The 19738-nt window shown below is 31.4% G+C and overlaps 1 protein-coding gene and 2 long non-coding RNA genes across 6 annotated transcripts; 1 reads left to right on the forward strand and 2 right to left on the reverse strand.

The window, feature by feature from the left end:
• Positions 1-4969: 4969 nt before the first annotated feature.
• LOC103833360 lies at positions 4970-7158 on the reverse strand. 3 transcript variants are annotated; one of them, XR_004449917.1, is made up of 3 exons: positions 6897-7158; positions 6193-6822; positions 4970-6114 (listed from the first exon to the last, which is right to left on the reverse strand). It is a non-coding gene; the product is annotated as an uncharacterized LOC103833360 (long non-coding RNA). The 3 variants fall into 3 exon arrangements; XR_004449918.1 differs by having other exon boundaries at positions 6193-6280; positions 6429-7158; XR_004449916.1 differs by having other exon boundaries at positions 6193-7158.
• Positions 7159-7590: 432 nt separating this feature from the next.
• On the forward strand, positions 7591-11175 carry LOC103833358 (probable ADP-ribosylation factor GTPase-activating protein AGD14). 2 transcript variants are annotated; one of them, XM_009109445.3, is made up of 13 exons: positions 7591-7840; positions 8001-8099; positions 8167-8228; positions 8301-8388; positions 8475-8536; positions 8601-8697; positions 8780-9127; positions 9220-9714; positions 9802-9909; positions 10000-10083; positions 10306-10438; positions 10579-10618; positions 10719-11175. In XM_009109445.3, exons 2-13 carry the CDS (start codon positions 8001-8003, stop codon positions 10855-10857), a joined length of 1755 nt encoding a protein of 584 aa, XP_009107693.1. In that variant the 5' UTR covers positions 7591-7840; the 3' UTR covers positions 10858-11175. The 2 variants fall into 2 exon arrangements, with proteins under 2 accessions (XP_009107693.1, XP_009107694.1); XM_009109446.3 differs by having other exon boundaries at positions 10003-10083; positions 10719-11074.
• Positions 10907-14065, reverse strand: LOC117127126. Its single transcript, XR_004449919.1, has 2 exons — positions 13876-14065; positions 10907-11590 (listed from the first exon to the last, which is right to left on the reverse strand). It is a non-coding gene; the product is annotated as an uncharacterized LOC117127126 (long non-coding RNA).
• Between the last annotated feature and the right edge of the window lie 5673 nt (positions 14066-19738).

A 19738-nucleotide genomic window follows, 5' to 3' on the forward strand; every position in this document is an offset into this window, starting at 1 on the left:
AGATTATACTATATACCATAAGATTACATAAATATTTTAATATTAAAACTTTCAATGAATTTTCAAAAACATTTATAAATTATAAACTTATTAAAGATTTCACATTGAAAATTTTGTTATCAATGATTTAAATATTCAGTTATAAAATGATATGAATGATCATAGAACTGTATGATTATAAATTCTCATTTAATAAATGACTATATAAAATATACTATTCTTAGAAAACTAGGTTGGTCCATCTTGACTTACATTATATTTTTTATTAAACTAACTATCGAATTGATAAATAATCTACCAAATTTTTTTTGCACTTTCCTTAATTAGAAACTACGAAATTACCTAATATGATTAACGTATATATGAAAATTAATTATTATGAATAATAAATATTTGATAACAATTTTGGTATCTTAGTTCTTTTTTTTTAATTTTATATTATTGAAAGATATTAAAAAATCACATTAAATATATAACAAAAACATTTATATTTTTCTTATATGTTATATTTAAATTTTTCAAAACGTCTATATATTATTAGAAATTTGAATATTCCCACTCTGAAAATTTTGTGATCAATAGATTATTTTTTTGTTATAATAAGTTACAAATGATCATAAAATATAACGCATATGAATTTTTATTTAATAAATATTCAAACTAAATAATATATATATATATATATATATATATATATATATATATATATATATATATATATATATATATAAACACTAATGATTTAAATCAACAAGATTGGCTGATCAATTTAGTCGTCCAGTTGAAATCTTTCAAAAGTATGTGAAAGACTAAAGTCAAAGTAAATATGGATTTAGAATAGTAGTAATATTTTACTAACCAAATATCAAAAAAAACCGAACCGAACCGAAACCAACCCGATATCCGGATTGAACACCCGTAATCCAAATGAAGCCAAACTATTGTTTCATTCTCCAAAATATAATAAAAATAATAACTTAATCCCGCGCAAGGCGCGGGTCTTATCCTAGTAAATAAATTGTTTTTGTAAACTGTGAGCCCCACAAAATGGAACTTCATTCAAATGTTTCAGATGTATTTCCATAAGAGGCGAAGGCTTAGTGCTTTGCCGATACTTTCCGCTACTATTAAAAATATGCTGCAGCTCAGGCCAATGTTATCTGATTTAATGAGATGTATTATTGGAAATGGGGAAGTTGCAAGCTTTTGGTTCGACTATTGGACGCACTTGGGACCATTGTTTTGTGTGGCAGGTGACAGTGGTCCTTGAAATTTGCGGATCAGGAAGAGTGCGTTTGTGGTGGATGCACCAAATAACGGATCATGGATTTTACCTGCTGCTAGGTCTCAGGTGATGCAAACGATTTAAATAGCCATTACAGCAGATTATCCCCCAATCACCGTAAATGCTCTGGATCGGTACTTATGGAGCAAGTCTGCAGACTCATTTGGTCCCTCTTTCTCCTCCAAGGTCACTTGGCAATTCTTGTGAATCCTTTCTCTTACCGTGTTTTGGCACAAGGTAATATGGCTCAAGTAAAATTGTAATGAGATGTATTATTGGAAATGGGGAAGTTGCAAGCTTTTGGTTCGACTATTGGACGCACTTGGGACCATTGTTTTGTGTGGCAGGTGACAGTGGTCCTTGAAATTTGCGGATCAGGAAGAGTGCGTTTGTGGTGGATGCACCAAATAACGGATCATGGATTTTACCTGCTGCTAGGTCTCAGGTGATGCAAACGATTTAAATAGCCATTACAGCAGATTATCTCCCGATCACCGTAAATGCTCTGGATCGGTACTTATGGAGCAAGTCTGCAGACTCATTTGGTCCCTCTTTCTCCTCCAAGGTCACTTGGTAATTCTTGCGAATCCTTTCTCCTACCGTGTTTTGGCACAAGGTAATATGGCTCAAGTAAAATTGTAATGATCCAAATTCTGGCCCAACGGATTCAGCCCATCGAGGCCCAAAACCATTTCCAGTTTTGTTATAAATACCCATCCAATTTTGTTTTTTCCACCTGTAAAGAAATAAAAATTGAAAGAGAATGAAAGAGAGAGAGAGAGAGAGAGAGAGAGAGAGAGAGAGAGAGAGAGAGAGAGAGAGAGAGAGAGAGACGAAGCCGTAGACACCGACCACACCGAAATCGAACCCCGGACGAAGACACTAGAGCCTCCGGAAGTTTTGCCTCCAAGCGTGTGCGCCGCCGCCAGACCACCGTGGGACTGCCGCCGGGCCACCACGGGACCGCCGCCGGACCACCGCCAGACCGTCGCCTCTTCGCCTTGTCGCCACTGGATGTTAAGAACTATTAAATATATATATATATATATATATAGTTATATAGTTATATAGTAGGGACTATGTGACAAGTGCGTGGGTTTAGAGATGTCTGAGCTAACGACGCATATGTTTGGTGTTGTGCGGGGGCCCATAGACGTCTGAGCTAGCGACGTGATGGTGTTAGTGCGGGGGTACAGTGAGGTACCAGCGATGCAGCGAGTGTTTGTGCAGGGGTACAAAGACGTTTGTACTAGCGATGCAGATGGTGTTTGTGCGGGGGTACAGAGACAGATTGTACTAGTGACACTTCGGGTATGTATATCCTTATGAGGAGATGTGTGGAGCATAGAGTAGCTATGTACTATAAGCGCATGGGTTGTAGCGGCTAGTGTACTAGACATATATTGATTGTTCTGTGTGGTGTAATAGGCACTGTGCTGGTTTCATGCTAGAGCTACGCCTATGTAGACGTAGCTCTATGAAATGAGTCAGTGGTTTGCGGTTTAGCATCCCAAACCTCGCTGGGCAACTTCCATGTTGCTCACCCCTCCTTCATTCCCCTATTTTAGGTGAGAGTGACGACCATGAGTGATTACATCGGTTTGGTGCTTTGGGTGTTATTGGGCTTTTGGACTATTGGGCTTCAGACGTTTCCGCTGATATATACATTTTAGACTTTCGGCTTTATGTTGTTATTTATATTCCAAACGTATATTTTATTTACTAGATTTCAAATATTTATATATAGAGATTTCATAATTTATTATTTATTATTTATTATATTATTTTGAAAGTGACGGGCATCACAAAAATATTTCTAGAAATACCTTAATGGCACGGATTGCTCTACTCGTCGTCTTTCCACAAAGGACAGACTTCGCAGATGGGATATGAATGTGGCAGGTGAGTGTGTGTTGTATTCCTCTGCCTTGGAAACACACCACCATTTGTTTGACTGCAGTTACTCCTCTTCTTTCTGGTTGGGGTTCGTCTATCAGATCATGCCGAACCCACCTTTGGATCTGCACGCTGCAGCTGCTTGGATAGTCTCCTCTACCAATCGCATTAGCCGCAACGAAGTAACTTTCTTTAAGCTCATCTTCCAATCGATCATTTACCTAATTTGGAAGGAGAAGAATGTTCAAATCTTCACTTCTGTGTCAACAAGTTCAAGAGGAACCCACTTGGCGCCGGACAAGCTTCTCCGTGACCTGTTGTTGTCATTTCCAACTACTTCTTTAGACGACCCATCGCTCCTGCTTTTTTTGTTTTACCTCCTATCGTCCTTGAATTTTTCTTTTTTTGATGGTTTTCGTATTTTGAGTTGTGTTGTTGTTTCCTTTCCGTGTAATATGTTGTTATCAACACTAGATCTTTTTTTCCGCGCTACGCGCGGATTTTGTCTTTTGAATTTTAAGTAAATTTTATACATTTTAGAATGTTTGTTTTTGTAAACTTATAAAAATATTTTTCTTAAGTATGTGCGACGAAAAAGAGTTGAAATACTATAATTTGCGATGTCTTCCGATCAACTTTAAATTTTAGAAAATAGTATTCTAAAAATCGGATCTAAACAAAACGAATTTTCTAAAATAACTTTCAAAAGATCTATTTAGGCATTCAGAAATATAGTTTCTTAAAAAGTGCCTAACTACCGCATACAGATATATGATTATTAAAATATTTTTATTAACGTTTGTTGTACCTGATATCCGAAATATACCCAGCTGAATTTTAATTTTGTATAGATGATTAACTAAAATGTTGTTTTTAAGAAATGTGCTTATGGTTCAATTTTTGGTACATTGCTTGCTTATTTGATCTATAAAAAAGATAAAAACCTACTTTTTATATATATATATATATATATATATACAGTAAAAATTCTATAAATTTATAATATTGGTATTTTGGTATTTTATTAATTTATAGAGTTATTAATTTACAAAAAAATTTCCGTATTAGATTTTTGAGAAATTTCATAGGATAGACATTTTTTAGTTTTTTGTTACAAAAATGGCTCTCAGTGAAAAAAATGACCAAAATAAGTTTTATTAAAGAATAAAAACTTATTTTTACCTTAAGGTTAACTAATCTAGATTTGGGGTTTAGAAGTAATGGGTGCTGAGATTTTGGGATACGGTTTCAAATTTTAAAAAATAAAAAGTAAATATTAAAATTTCAAAATAAAAAGGGGCTATTTTGGTCTTTTTTCTTGAAGTCTATTTTGTGTCAAAAACTTAAAAGAGTTATTTGAGAGAATTTTCCTAGATTTTTCTATTTAAGGATATATTTTTTTATAAAATAAAAAATATATGATTTTAGTGTATATACACATTAATTAACTTTTTTGAAATTTGACACTCATATTAGTTTTATTATATTATTGGTGTATATAAAATATGTCTCATAGAATGCGGTTTTAGATATAATTTTATTAAACCTCGTCCAAATATATTAAGTGTTAAAAAATATAAAGATACTTCAATTATGAATGTAAACCAAACAATATAATGGTTGGTTTATACTTATATATAAAATATATGTACAAAAGTTTCTTGTTTATAGGGAATTATGATATATTTTTATTAATTCTGGTGGAAAACAAACCTATGTACTTTTAAATTCTTAAACAATTGAAAGAGAAGAACAACGGTTCTTTTCATTATGATTTTGATGCTTTTCTTTTTAGTTGTAGGTGAAATGTTTCGCCTCAGCTCTTGTATGTAAGTTCACGATTATGTTTTTTTGTGTTGTCAAAGTAAAATGTAAAACCGTGTAGTTGATGATGAAGCCAGTAACAGCTTCTCTGTAAATTTGAATCAGTTTATTATAATGCATTACTTTTAAAAATATGTGTTTATTTTTCTTTAATATATCTTAAGATAATGCTTGTGATGTCACAACTTTATTTTCCGAATACATATTCTTTGGACTGCGATATTTAATTGTCCCATTGAGATTACTTAACCACTTGATCTACAATATACTTTTAAATAAAACGGGATGGTGGTTTGAAATAATTTTCTGTTTTTAATTGAGTAATCAGATTGCTTTGATTTCATAAGACAATTACTACCTTCTCACAATAAACACCACAGAGCCCCCAAACTACAATGAAAGAAGACGTAAAACACTTTCAAAACTTTAAATTTTCTATCTTTATATATAGAAGATATGTTATATCCCAAGATTTGCACTCAGATGCCTCGGGCTGGGAAAATCAGAGAAGTGGTTGGGGTAAAAGAGTCTCAGTGAGGCATTTCCGCACATCTGGTCGTTTCTTTTGAGCTTTGAAATTACTTATGCGGTAAGAGATATGATAACCTTTTTTTTTGTTGCCGCACATCTGATCGTTTCTTCGCTAGAGATTGTAAACGCCTCTTTGAGCTGCTTGGCTGTTTTTCCAGCTCAACTTCTTGGAGCTGGGCCTTTCTTGTAAGACTGGTAAGAAAAAGCCAGCATCTGCAATAAGATTTTAGTGAAATACATTATCAAGCTTATTCCTCCGCATGATCTCTGCAGTGGATGATTTTTTTTAGGATGGAATTCCAAAACAGACAGAATCAGAATCCTTTGCTCTGTTGTTCAAGTTGATCAAAGCAGAGACTGATCTTAACAGCGATTAATATAAGCTGGCTAGTCCATTCTTCTCATTGCTTCAAAGTAATAACCATCCACACAAAGTATGCTTTTGTGCTCATCATCCCCTAAATTCACCTTCCCATGGTTTACATACAACTGCATCATCACTATCATAATTAATGAAAATTATATCGTGTGAAGAGCAGACAAAAAAAAGAATCCCTAAAGTGAACCCAACATCCCAACTGCAACAAAACAAAGAGAAACCACCAAAATCAGAAAATATAATATAAACAGAAAATAGATCGTTAACCACAAAGTACCTTCTTTCTGCTCTTTTTTCCTTGATCTTCTTCCTCGTTAACTGCTTTCAACCGTGACACAGCATGCAAATGATTTTTTTTGGTTCATCTACATAATAAACAGTGAGAGGGGTCATTAAAAATCGTAGGTTTATAATATAATGATCTCGACGTTCAGTATGCATGTGTAACTGGCTTGTTTCAATAAGAAAAGAAAACAATAGAAACTGGATCTAAAAGAAGAGAGGGTCCCTTACCGTTTATCTGGAAATTACATGCCATCTCTCAGCTTAAATCTTCAAAGATTGCACTGAGTCAGTCTATAGACGGAAGCCTTCTCAATCTATGTTTGTTGTTAGCTTTGTAAGATGAACAGCAAAGCAAAGCGAAGCCCTACTGATATTTCAAACTAAAAAGAGATTGCAGAAATGATATGAGGTAAAAAGATTAACTGATTTTGATGCAGGCATGAAGAAATCTGTAGTTGACAAATATATTTAGCAAGGAAGTGGATCGCTTAAGAGAGATCGTGTGGAACAAATAGTGATGAAGATCAACTAATGATGATTTTATGAACTCGTGTAGGTAGATTGTCATCGATTACCCAGATTTTTTCCCTTGCAAACCTATGTTGATCCAGTGATCCACAATCTACAAAAAAGACATACGCACAAACAACTCAATTACAATGTTCATGCGAAAAGATACAATATAAGAAAACTTACATAAAATTACATGAGGATAACAAATCTGAATCCCTCCACGCATTGATTTTGGGGGGTTGAAACCAATAAGATCATAATCCAGAAATCTAATAGCGAGAGAAAGTGAGGATCTAATTTGGCCATCGTTCAATCTTATATATAAATCAATTATTAATAAATCAGAAAATCTAAAAGTGTCATAAAGCTTGGTAAATTAACCAATGGAAGTAAATGTGGGAGAAACAGCTACGGAGGATTTACAGGGAAGAAGTTGAGAAGATGAATATTAATGAGAAAAATTGATTTGAGGAAGAAAACGAAAAGTGAGATAGCAAAATTAAAAAATGATTTTTTTTTTGTTATTTGTGATGACATGTCAATTTGATAGGTTGTGAATTTTTTGCTGAGGTGGATAGGCTGAGAGCTCTAATTAAAAAACTTTTAGTATAGTGTAGATTGTGAAAAAATGAAAATTGTATAATATTAACATTTTACCAAAAAAAAAAAAAAAAGATGGAAGGAGCAATGTTGTATGGTTCGTGAGTGCATAGTTAAACCGGGCACGTTGGATGATTGGGCAGTGACAGAATGCTATGCAACTATTGCATAAGCTAAATTAACTCTATTTTCAATTTTTAGTCGAGTAATAATGTAATAAGACAAGGTGACCGCCGCAGTCAACATGATTTCACAACTAACGCCGTCAATTTCTCCGTTCATGTCCGGTCTCAAATCTCAGTCGTACTCTCTCTCTAATTCACGCGCTCTGTGCAACGCAGACGGCAGACCATCCTTTCCTTAGCTGTACGAAAAACTTTCTCTCTCTAGAAAGAAAGAAGTCATCTATTTGATTCATTCAACAAGGAGAGACAGAAAAATAATCAACTCGTAGATCGTCGTCGTTGATTCAGCACCGTCGTGAATACTGAAAAAAAGTATAATCCCTGGCCAGATTCGTCTCCCAGGTTCGTCTTTCTCTACATTTTGTAGATCTGTACTTGTTAGGCGTGGTTAGGTGTTACAATGGTCAACGGAAGTTGAAATTGGTAATTCCTATAGATTCAAAGTAGCGTGGACTGATTGATCCTGAGTTCCTTTAACATCAAATGATTTGTATTGATTCAGATGGGCGGTGGAGTGAAAGAAGAGGAGAAGAATGAGAAGATTATCAGGAGTCTTCTCAAACTTGCTCATAACAAGAGGTGTATCAACTGTAACAGCCTTGTAAGTCTCTCTTCTTCTTCTTCATCAACCCAAACAAGATTGTGACTCTTCCTCTCGGTTTTGTTAGGGGCCACAATATGTTTGCACTTCTTTCTCGACTTTTGTTTGTACCAACTGCAGTGGAATACAGTAAGCTGCTTTTACTTTCATCTCCTATTCTTGTCTTGTTGTTTGTTTTTGATATATCTCTCTCTCTCTCAGCCGTGAGTTTACTCATCGTGTTAAGTCCATATCAATGGCTAAATTTACTTCCCAAGAAGTCTCTGCTCTTAAAGAAGGTGGCAATCAGGTAAGCTTATCATCATTCTCCTCTCTTCGTCTCATCTGTTTGCCATTTGTGATTTAGTATCTTTAGTTTTCTCGTCGTAATGTCAGCATGCTAAGGATATTTATTTTAGAGGACTGGATCAACACATGCTGTCAGCATCTGACGGGAGGTACCTTCTTCGTGACGTAGAGATATATTATTATTCAGTCTGATTGTTGTTTTTATCTGTCCAGTAATGTCGAGCGATTAAGAGACTTCATCAGACAGGTGTATGTAAATAAAAGGTATACCAATGAGAAGAATGACGACAAGCCTCCAAGAGGACCGATGGTGAGAAGAACAGTGTCTTTTTAATCAATTTTCCTTTAGTTATACCTGACTGGTACAAAGAGGATTTGCTCATATTCTGCAGGGAGATAGTGAGACACGAAGTTCTAGTGGGTCTCGAAGTCCACCGTACGATGATGTGTACGACCGTCGTTACAGCGGCAGATCAAGTCCTGGTGGAAAAAGTCCAGGGTTCGATCAAGCTAACAGAAAAAGCCCTTGTCGTCCTGAGATCATAAATGATTGGCGCAGAGAGGATAGATTTGGTGGTAAGAGAAAAACAGAAGATGAGTCCCATTCACCTGAGCAAGCTAGCCCTCCTGTATCTCGACCCGTTAGGGAAATTTTGGGTGACAGTTTTATTCCTCTTCGCGTGATAGAGCCTCCAAAACCCCAAGTCAACCAAAATAGTGATACTTCAGCAATTGCAAAGGTTTGGCTTTATCGTTGTTAAGAAAATAAAATACAATATATTTCTTAGGGGGGAAGGTAGATGAGGATGTTTTTCTGTTTGTTTAATTTCAGCCTGCTGCATCATCGAGTAGTTTAAGCTCCACAAATGAGAATCCACCAGAAGTGAAGTTGGAGACTGCTATAAGCTTGATAGATTTCGATGCTGATCCTGAACCCCCAGCTCCATCTGTTGCTATACAAGCACCAATATCGACCACAACACATCCTGCTGCACAGCCAGCAAATGCAGATAATGGTAATTGGGCATCTTTCGGTGCTGCGCCCGTTGCCATGTCTTCAAATGCATCTCAGTCACCACCCAGTGGAGGAAACACAGTGGATTCACTTCTCTCTCAGTTGACAGCAGCTTCGGCCGTGCCAGTTCAAATGTCTAGTGGACCTGTGCATCTTGGTCATTCCTCATCACAAATCTTTGCACAACCTCTAAATGGGCATTCAAGAGAACAGTTAGTGAGTGCACCGTCATTTCAACCTCTTCAAGGAGTTCCTCCTGGTGGCCTGCAGTCTTCTGAAGTTAAACCTTCCGGAAGAACAGAATTACCTGCGGTATCGATATAGCCATTTCCTCTTTCCTATACCTATATCTTACCATCAGCAGGACTGTCAATAACGCCCTACCTAACCTGTTTGCAGGATTTATTCACTGTAACCTACCCGTCATACCACGCGGCAGCGCCGGGGTGGCATGCTGGTCCACCACATGGTATGCACTATGGCATGCAGCAGTATAATAACACAGTGGTAACAGTTTTCTTCTGATTCTTTTTCCGGAATCCGTAATGAATATCAAGCATCAATGAAATCGGAGCTTCTTACTTTTATATTTTGCAGCAGCCTTTCCAGAATGTTCCACAACAAGGGAAGTCAGTGAACCCTTTTGACTTTAGCTCTGAGCCGACAACACAGACACAACCAGTATGTCCTCCTCCATACCTCTTTTGACTTATACAGAATAGAGTTATTGAAATTAGCTCCAACTCCAAGCGCGGAGAAGTTTGCTTATTGGCATTTGATCAAACGTTGATCTTAACCTCTTAGTCAAATGCTTAGCTTGAACCCTTTCCCTATATTACCAAATATTTATAGAATAATAAACTGGTGATGAGTTGCGTGTTGTATGATGTGAAAATGGTACAGGAAACCATGTTCCCTTCCATGGCGTCTCTACAAAGTGCATTGCCTCCTTCAGCCATGATGCCTTCTCAAGGAGCACATAGTCATTTCAGTATACACTCTCAAGTCTCAGGCCATCCATCTGCAATGCCACCAAGTAAGTAGTGCATGTATATATATATATATATATATATACACATTTTTTTTTTTAGTTTTACTTGGTTATCTCTGCTATTGAATGATGCATTGACTCTTAAAAAATGTTTGATGAACTATTTTTGTTCCCAAACTCTTCAGGCTTTATATCTCCTCAAACGCCAGGAAACATGCCACCACGGTATGACCTTTTTATTCAATTACTCCATTATTCACTCACCGCTTATTGTTGGTATCTTTCCAGAATCATTTCTAAAGTCATAACTGTCCGTTTCTTGCAGCCATCTAAGCCCAATTGGGAACATGGGCGCTCCATATGAGACACAACAAACATATCAGAATTTCGGAAGCCCATTTGCCTCTGCAGTTTCTTCGAATTCACCACCTTCTTTCTCTTCTGGAGGAAACCCGTTTGGGTAAGAAGAGCGAGATTATTAGCTCAAAACCTGTAATGCTTTTGAGGGATTGATTGCGTTCTTGTAAGTTTGAGTTCTAAAGTGTGTCCAACCAACCATTCGTTAATAAGAGTGGACGAAAAGTGTGAGGCATGAACGTGGAGAAGAAGAATTTTGGGTTTGTGTGGTGTTAAATCATTTCTTATAACCATATTTTGAAATAGGCTCGACTATTATTATTATTCTTTGGTTTTCTATATTATTTCATTTCCCTTTTGATGATGATGTTTTACTATAAGCCTGAACCTCGAGGGTGGGATCCTTTTAAAAATTTCTTGAGGATCCTTTGTGTTGTATGATTTTGTTCAAGAGTTTTCACATTAATCATAAAAGCCCTTGTCAACACTGAAGGACTTAACTCATCATCCTTTCTTTTGGGTTTTCTCGTAACTCAGCATCCTTCTTTAGTTTTGAAATTTGCTTTTAGCTGACAATTTGCATAATATTAAGAGAGATTTGCTAACATAATCTTGGTTGTACAAGATGTAGTAGAACGATAGATATTTCAAAATTATTAAATCAACCTTTTGTATAGGTGTTATTGGTTTATATATTTAGGTTGATTTAGAAATCCATATAGTATTTATAAATGCAAATAAAATATGCAAATTCAGAGGTTTTTTCTCAGATTTGAATCTTTTTATTTTTAACTACAAAATCCAAATAAATTCATTCAAATCCATTATAAAATCAAATCCCTTATATATTAATTGAGGAACATTTGAAAAGATGTAACCTCAATTTTGTATTAATTAAAAGAGGTCCCAATGCATAGGTGGCACTCAATTAGGTAGTCAATTACATTCAATTGAAAAATAAGTAGGTCCACATTCGATTTTTATATGTTGTTAGATACATAAATTGGTCAAACTATATGATATAATGATATGATATGATATTTTCTTTCCTTAAATAAAACCTACGGAATTACCATAAATGACTAATATATATATGACAATTAATGAGTTTAATAATAAAGATTTGATAACAATATATATCTCCTCCATCATTTTTTGTTTAATTTTATATTATTAAAATAAATTAAACAATCAAATTAGCTATAAAAATAAAATTTAGATTTTTTCGTATATGTTATATTTTGAATTTTTAAAAACGACAATAAATGACTAAAACTATTAAAATTATTATGTTAAAAATTAATGATCAATGGTTTAACATTTTTATTATAAGAAGATACACATGATTTTAAAACCATATGAGTAAAAAATATCATTTAATAATAAAAAAAAATATATATATATATATATATTAAACACTATATACCATAAGATTACATAAATATTTTAATATTAAAACTTTCAATGAATTTTCAAGAACATTTATAAATTATAAACTTATTAAAATTTCAGATTGAAAATTTTGTTATCGATGATTTAAATATTTTGTTATAAAACGATATGAACGATCATAGAACCGTATGATTATAAATTCTTATTTAATAAATAACTATACAAAATATACTATTCCTAGAAAAATAGGTTGGTCATCTTAACTTATATTACACTTTTTATTAAACTAACTATCGAATTGATAAATAACGTACCAAAAAATGTTTTGCACTTTCCTTAAATAAAAGCTACGAAATTACCTAATATGATTAACGTATATGTGAAAATTAATTATAATGAATAATAAATATTTGATAACAATTTTTGTATCTTAGTTCTTTTTTTAATTTTATATTATTAAAATATATTTAAAAATCACATTAAATATATAATAAAAATTTATAATTTTTCTTATATGTTATATTTTGAATTTTTCAAAACGTCTATAAATTATTAGAAATTTGAAGATCCCCACTCTGAAAATTTTGTGATCAATAGATTATTTTTTTGTCATAATAAGTTACAAATGATCATAAAATTGTATTAATATGAACTTTTATTTAATATTATAAGAAGATACACATTATTTTAAAACCATATGAGTAAAAAATATCATTTAATAATAAAACATATATATTTATATATATATATATAGATTATACTATATACCATAAGATTACATAAATATTTTAATATTAAAACTTTCAATGAATTTTCAAAAACATTTATAAATTATAAACTTATTAAAGATTTCACATTGAAAATTTTGTTATCGATGATTTAAATATTCAGTTATAAAATGATATGAATGATCATAGAACTGTATGATTATAAATTCTCATTTAATAAATGACTATATAAAATATACTATTCTTAGAAAAATAGGTTGGTCCATCTTGACTTACATTATATTTTTTATTAAACTAACTATCGAATTGATAAATAATCTACCAAATTTTTTTTTGCACTTTCCTTAATTAGAAGCTACGAAATTACCTAATATGATTAACGTATATATGAAAATTAATTATTATGAATAATAAATATTTGATAACAATTTTGGTATCTTAGTTCTTTTTTTTTAATTTTATATTATTGAAAGATATTAAAAAATCACATTAAATATATAATAAAAACATTTATATTTTTTCTTATATGTTATATTTGAATTTTTCAAAACGTCTATATATTATTAGAAATTTGAATATTCCCACTCTGAAAATTTTGTGATCAATAGATTATTTTTTTGTTATAATAAGTTACAAATGATCATAAAATATAACGCATATGAATTTTTATTTAATAAATATTCAAACTAAATAATATATATATATATATATATATATATATAAACACTAATGATTTAAAGCAACAAGATTGGCTGATCAATTTAGTCGTCCAGTTGAAATCTTTCAAAAGTATGTGAAAGACTAAAGTCAAAGTAAATATAGATTTAGAATAGTAGTTATATTTTACTAACCAAATACCAAAAAAAACCGAACCGAACCGAAACCAACCCGATATCCGGGTTGAACATCCGTAATCCAAATGAAGCCAAACTATTGTTTCATTCTCCAAAATATAATAAAAATAATAACTTAATCCCGCGCAAGGCGCGGGTCTTATCCTAGTACATTAGTAAATCCGTACGATTGAATAACACTTGATTTGATATAGAATTTATGAATAATTAAACCAATAACACATGATTTTAATACATATTTGTAAATCACAGAACCAATAACATTAGATTTAGTTCAGATTTTCAAATTCATTAAAATACAATAACCAATAACCCCTACTTATACCTTTTGTTTGGCAAACTTATTATTATTATCCCCTATATATTAAATGATAAGCCACTTTAGTGATTTTTGGTGACGTGTCGCTCATAAGTGAAGTTTCAAAAAATTATTATAATTTGATTGGTCGATTGTTTTTAATTTTATTTATTTAAATTAGATCTAAAAATTTAAGGTAAGTCTAAAAGCATTTACCATCACTTGCCATATAATCTAAAGAATATTACAAATAACAATTTATGGTAACTAATTCTCGAAATTATAGAAAGATTAATAATGTTTTATTTATTACTTTTAATATTTATAAACTATAAAATATAATGAACGAATTTTTATATAAGATAATTATAATAGTTTTATACTCTGCTTGATGAATTGTATTCGAATATAATTATATAATAACTATTTTAAATATTACAAAATCCAAATATGTCTATTAATATGATTTTTAAATTATTTATCATTGTTTACTGAATAAATTTATCAGGATTTTAAAATTATTTATATAATGTTATAAATTATTTATAAAAATATAAATTCTACTATATATTGATTGAGAAGTCACATAAGTGATTTTTTATTACGTGTTGATCATAAATGAACTCTTCAAATTGTTATAATTTGATTGCCCGATGATTATTAATTTTATTTGTTATAATTATATCTAAAAGGAAAGGATAATTCAATTACCACTTTCAAAATAATCTACATAATATTAAAAATAATTATTTATGGTAACTAATTGTTGAAACTATGAAAGAGTAATAATACGATCAATTTTTTATATATTTATAAATTGCATAAAATAATAAAAAAAAATGTTTATTTGAATTGATATAATAATTTTATATTCGTATAGAAAGAATTATATTTGTATATAAAGTATCATAATATCTATTAATGTCTAATAATTAAATGCATGCTTCATAAATCATTTATAAAATTATAAATACATTTATAAAATTATTTATATTGGCTTATCAGATGTTTTAAATTATTATAAGAAGTTCTAAGTCATTTATAGAAGCTTATACATTAATTTATAAAATGTATTTTGAAAATTTATCCTCCTATTACAATATTTTGAATTTTTCATTTTTAATGGTAAAATTCCTTAACTGTGTTTACTTAGTGTAGAAACCCCTAAACAAAAGATTTACTGATAGTAATGATAATTATGACATGTTAGAGTTTAATTCATTTTATATATATAACTGATACCATCGCAAAACTTTCAAAGATATAATTTACATTTTAGTGTTATATATTGTGTAAATCTATAATGTTATTGGTTATGTTTCTTATTCGATATTATTAATGTATAATGAATTGTTTTATACATTTTTCTTTATTATTAATTGTTATTTTATATTAATATATTTTCGAGTTTGGTAAAATAAATTCATAGTATGAAATAAACAAATTGGGAATCTCCTTCTTTCTTTTAATAAAGAAGATATAGAATATAATTATAAAATTTGAAAAATAGCATACACTTTTATTTTATTTTATTTTATAATAAAATCATATTTAAATTAATGTATAATAGTATATATTATTAATTACGAAATTAAACAATGGTATTAACTTAAATAAAATATTTTAAATTTTTAGAAAGATTTTGTTAGATTTTTTCTCAATATTTTGTTATAACTAAAAATAAAATTTAAATTTACAGTTAAAATTGATTTATTATTAATATCTTTATATATTTAATAGATTAATGTAAATAATTAAATAAATGTAATTAATGAAATGAACCTAATAAGGTTAGTATGACTTTTCTTATGGTAGATAAAAATGGTACTTATCTTTTAATAGAGAAAATATAGTTATAAATATGTAATTATCAATTTAATATTAATGTTAATGTCCGCAAATGCGTGCGGGCAGTCCACCTAGTTATTACTATTTGGTTTTCCATAAATTGCATTCCCCTTGTAATGATGTTTTATAATAAGCCTGAGCCTTGAGGGTGGGTTCCTTTTAGAAATTTCTTGAAGATCCTTTGTGTTGTATGATTTTGTACATGAGTTTTCACATCCTACTATATAAAAGAGACTAAACTCAAGGCTTTTGGGACTATCCACCTCAGCCAAAATATTCTCATCCAAAAAAAATTACAAATAAATATCATTTAGAAGATAATTAACTAACATACGACTTTTGATATTTCTAGAAATTTCAAATTCGTAACTGCTAATTTATTAATAGAATCATATGTCTATATTGAATTATGTTCTATTTTTAATCGTTAGACTTCAAGGGTAAATAAATTATTAATTTATAATATATATAGTTTATAACTTTATATTGTAGTTATAAATAAAGAAAAAATAACCTGGGAGGGTGAAGAAGCTCATATAAAATTATGTAATTAAAATGGTAAAATGGTGAGTATGATGAGGTGATCTAAGAAAATTTGTTGTACAAATTATGGTGTTTTCTTCGTCCACTATAATGATTTAAAATAACATATATATTCACATAAATAAGTCAATATTTGTTGTTTTTTTTGGTAAGATGTTAAGATTATCATTTTCTGAAAGGTTACACTGTTGTTTTTAAACAACTTATTACAGCAATGAAACAAAAACAACCAACAACAACTCAAGGTAAAAAAAGCCTTGAGGAGGTCTTATACAAGAAAGATAAAAAGAAGTAGAGAAGAGGAGAAAGAAGAACTTCCCGGGTAAGAGAGGAGACGGTCACGCATCATACGGTCGAGAGAGGCAAGGATGACTGATGAAGGTGAGAAGACAGCTGTGAACACACGAGCATTACGCTCTTTCCACTACAGGTAGATGGCTGACTGAAAGTAGAGCTTGATGACTGGAGTAGTATGCGCATCTGCGTTGACGCGAGGTTGATTGATCCAGGCTGCAACAGAGTGTAGATCAGCCGAAGGAGAAATCCAAACTTCAACAGAAAAAGGCTCCCATATCAAGCGAGAGAAAGAGCACTCAAAGAAGAGATGATGGTGAGTCCCCATTTTCAGATTACAAAGGACGCACGTTCCGGAGACATTTAACCTCCAACTCCTCAAGCGATCCTTGGTTGGCAGTCTTCTCCGCAAAGCCAGCCATGATATAAACGCATTACGTGGAATATGTTCCTTGAACCAAGTAGTCTTGTGCCAATATTTCTTGTTGATAGTGTTTATATTCTTTTCTGACATTAGTATCCATATTGTTTAGTAAACTGATCCAAAGAGATTAGTTTGTGGAGATAACCAAACGAGGATTATAGTGTTTACTTTGAAAAAAGTAATAGGTTGAATGATAGATGGCGTGCGTGCTTTTTCACATGGAAATCTGTACATATATTAAAATTGTAAGATTTGAATCATAGAGAAAATATAGTGTATATGACTGAAGTTGGTCCATTCCGAAACTAAAGATGGCTAAAATTCTTATTTGTCAAAATACATAGATGTGAATCTTATATGAATAGAGTTCTCCATTGCTTATAGCAGTGTAATAAACTCCGTGTGTAAAGGAGAAAAAATGTTATATAAGTGAAAACAAAAATTATGATTTTTTTCTTGTGCCTATAGGCTCTTCGCAATTTGAAGAAGAAAGAACATATTGTGTGAAAATCTTTGGCTCGGTCAAATTTTATCCAGTTGCTTATAAAACTGTTGTTATCTGATTCATGTAATTTTTCAGTGTTGATTTAAAAGCCCAAAAAACCCATCTATACTGATTTTTTGATATTTTTTTCTGTGATTTGAATTTAAAAAGAGATAAAAATTTCGATAAGTTATGTAAACTCAGAACAAGTATTTAGCTTTAGAAAGCATTTACATGTTTCAAACTTATAATATATACATATATAATGTTTAAAATTATGCATATAAAACCTGTATAAAATGTGCCTGAATATGTTTCTCTTCTTTAATGTGTTAATCGTACTATATATAATATTATTTTAAAATTTCAAAAAGTTTATGTCACATACAAAAAACCATCAATAAAAAATATAATTCTCCATCTACAACAAGAAAAATGAAAAATTATAAACATATAAATTTAAATTAAGAAAAACTAACATTGGAAAAACAAGAAGTTAATGTAAAAGAAAAAAGCCGACAAATTATATTATTAATAAAATAAATTTATAAGACACAATCCGCGCGAAGTGCGAAAAAAATCTCTAGTTAATCATAAAAGCCTTGTCAAAACTGAATATTGAAGTTTAAGGACTTAACTCGTCGCCCTTTCTTTTGGGTTTTCCTTTAACTCATTATCCTTCTTTGAGTTTTGAAATTTACTTTTAGCTCGCAATTTGCTTAATATTAAGAGAGATTTGCTAACATAATCTTGGTTGTAAAAGAGGGAGTAGTAGAAGGATGATATTTCAAAATTACTAAATCAACCTTTTGTAACTTCTATACCTTTTTTGTTGGCAAATCATATTTTCAAGATATCATTTTTTACGTTTGTAGAAATTGTAAAAATATGTACATGAAAGAAATAAGTCTATCACATAACTTTTTTAAATAATAATTATTATTAAAGACCCAAACGAGGATCAAACAGTTGGTACATCGAGATTCCGGATCAAAGTTCGAAGTGAAAAATAAATTAGACAAAAGAACAATCAAATAAGCAGATATACATATTAAAAAAAAGAGTGGGAAGAAGACTATTGAAGGATAGCTTCCAATTCTGATAGACACGAGCATTCGAAGACTTTTCAGATGACCGGTTTTTCCATAACCATCCTAGAGATCCGTGGACGATGAAGCTTCAATAATGAAACAACTCTAGGAGGAGTCTCGCGGACACTAACACCGGTTACCTCAAGAGAGTAACCGACCCTGTCACTGCCACCACAAAAGCTGTTGAAGCGGTGCCGACACATAGAGGTCAAACACTGCACACAACCCTCAAAATTGATACGTATAAGATCAAATTCTGCCTCCGACAAGTTGATAACCAAGAGGAACCACCATCTCACAAGATACAATTGCCATCCTGGAAGTTTCCCACATCATCCAGAACAAACTAACCGACTGATGCCGCAATAACCTTCTCTAAGCTTCTTTGACTTTTTTATGAAACCCTAAGCAGCCTCTGCGCTGTCCTCCAGCAGATAGAACCACCACTGAAGCCTGTCGAAGAGTTTCTGAGTACATGGAGTTCGAAGAGAGCCACCGCGCAAGAGCACGTGACACGGAAAAGAAAAGAGGTGCTTCCAAAAACCACAGATTTGCAATTGTTCCTCATTAAGATCCGAAGCAAAAAAAAAACTAAAAAGAAAAGAGAGAAAGCCTTCTCACGGACCGACGAGAGACGCCAAAGTCCGAAAAGACCTCCAGAGCAAGAAGATGCTGAAAGTCTCTAGAGAGAAAAATAGGGGTGTGTGAGATCTACTCTCACGATATTCTCTATCACACTAATTACCTTAGATTTATTTATAATTAATAGATTCATTTAGAAACTGATAGAATTATCTTGTATCTGTAAATTTGTTAGAAGAAAAGAAAAATTTGAACAACATGTTTATTTTGTACACTTAAATTTATAGAATTCTTTCAAAAATGAACCTAAAATATTTGGTTAAACAAAAGATTAATCTTTTCCTTGAATATTTTGAAATTTTCTCCTTAACATATCACTTATAAACAAAATACCGTTATATATTTAGAAATAGATGAATATGCCTCAACCATCCTCACCTTTTTCATTAA

The sequence above is a fragment of the Brassica rapa genome, chromosome A08 (genome assembly GCF_000309985.2).
Source record: "Brassica rapa cultivar Chiifu-401-42 chromosome A08, CAAS_Brap_v3.01, whole genome shotgun sequence".
Taxonomy (NCBI): Eukaryota; Viridiplantae; Streptophyta; class Magnoliopsida; order Brassicales; family Brassicaceae; genus Brassica; species Brassica rapa.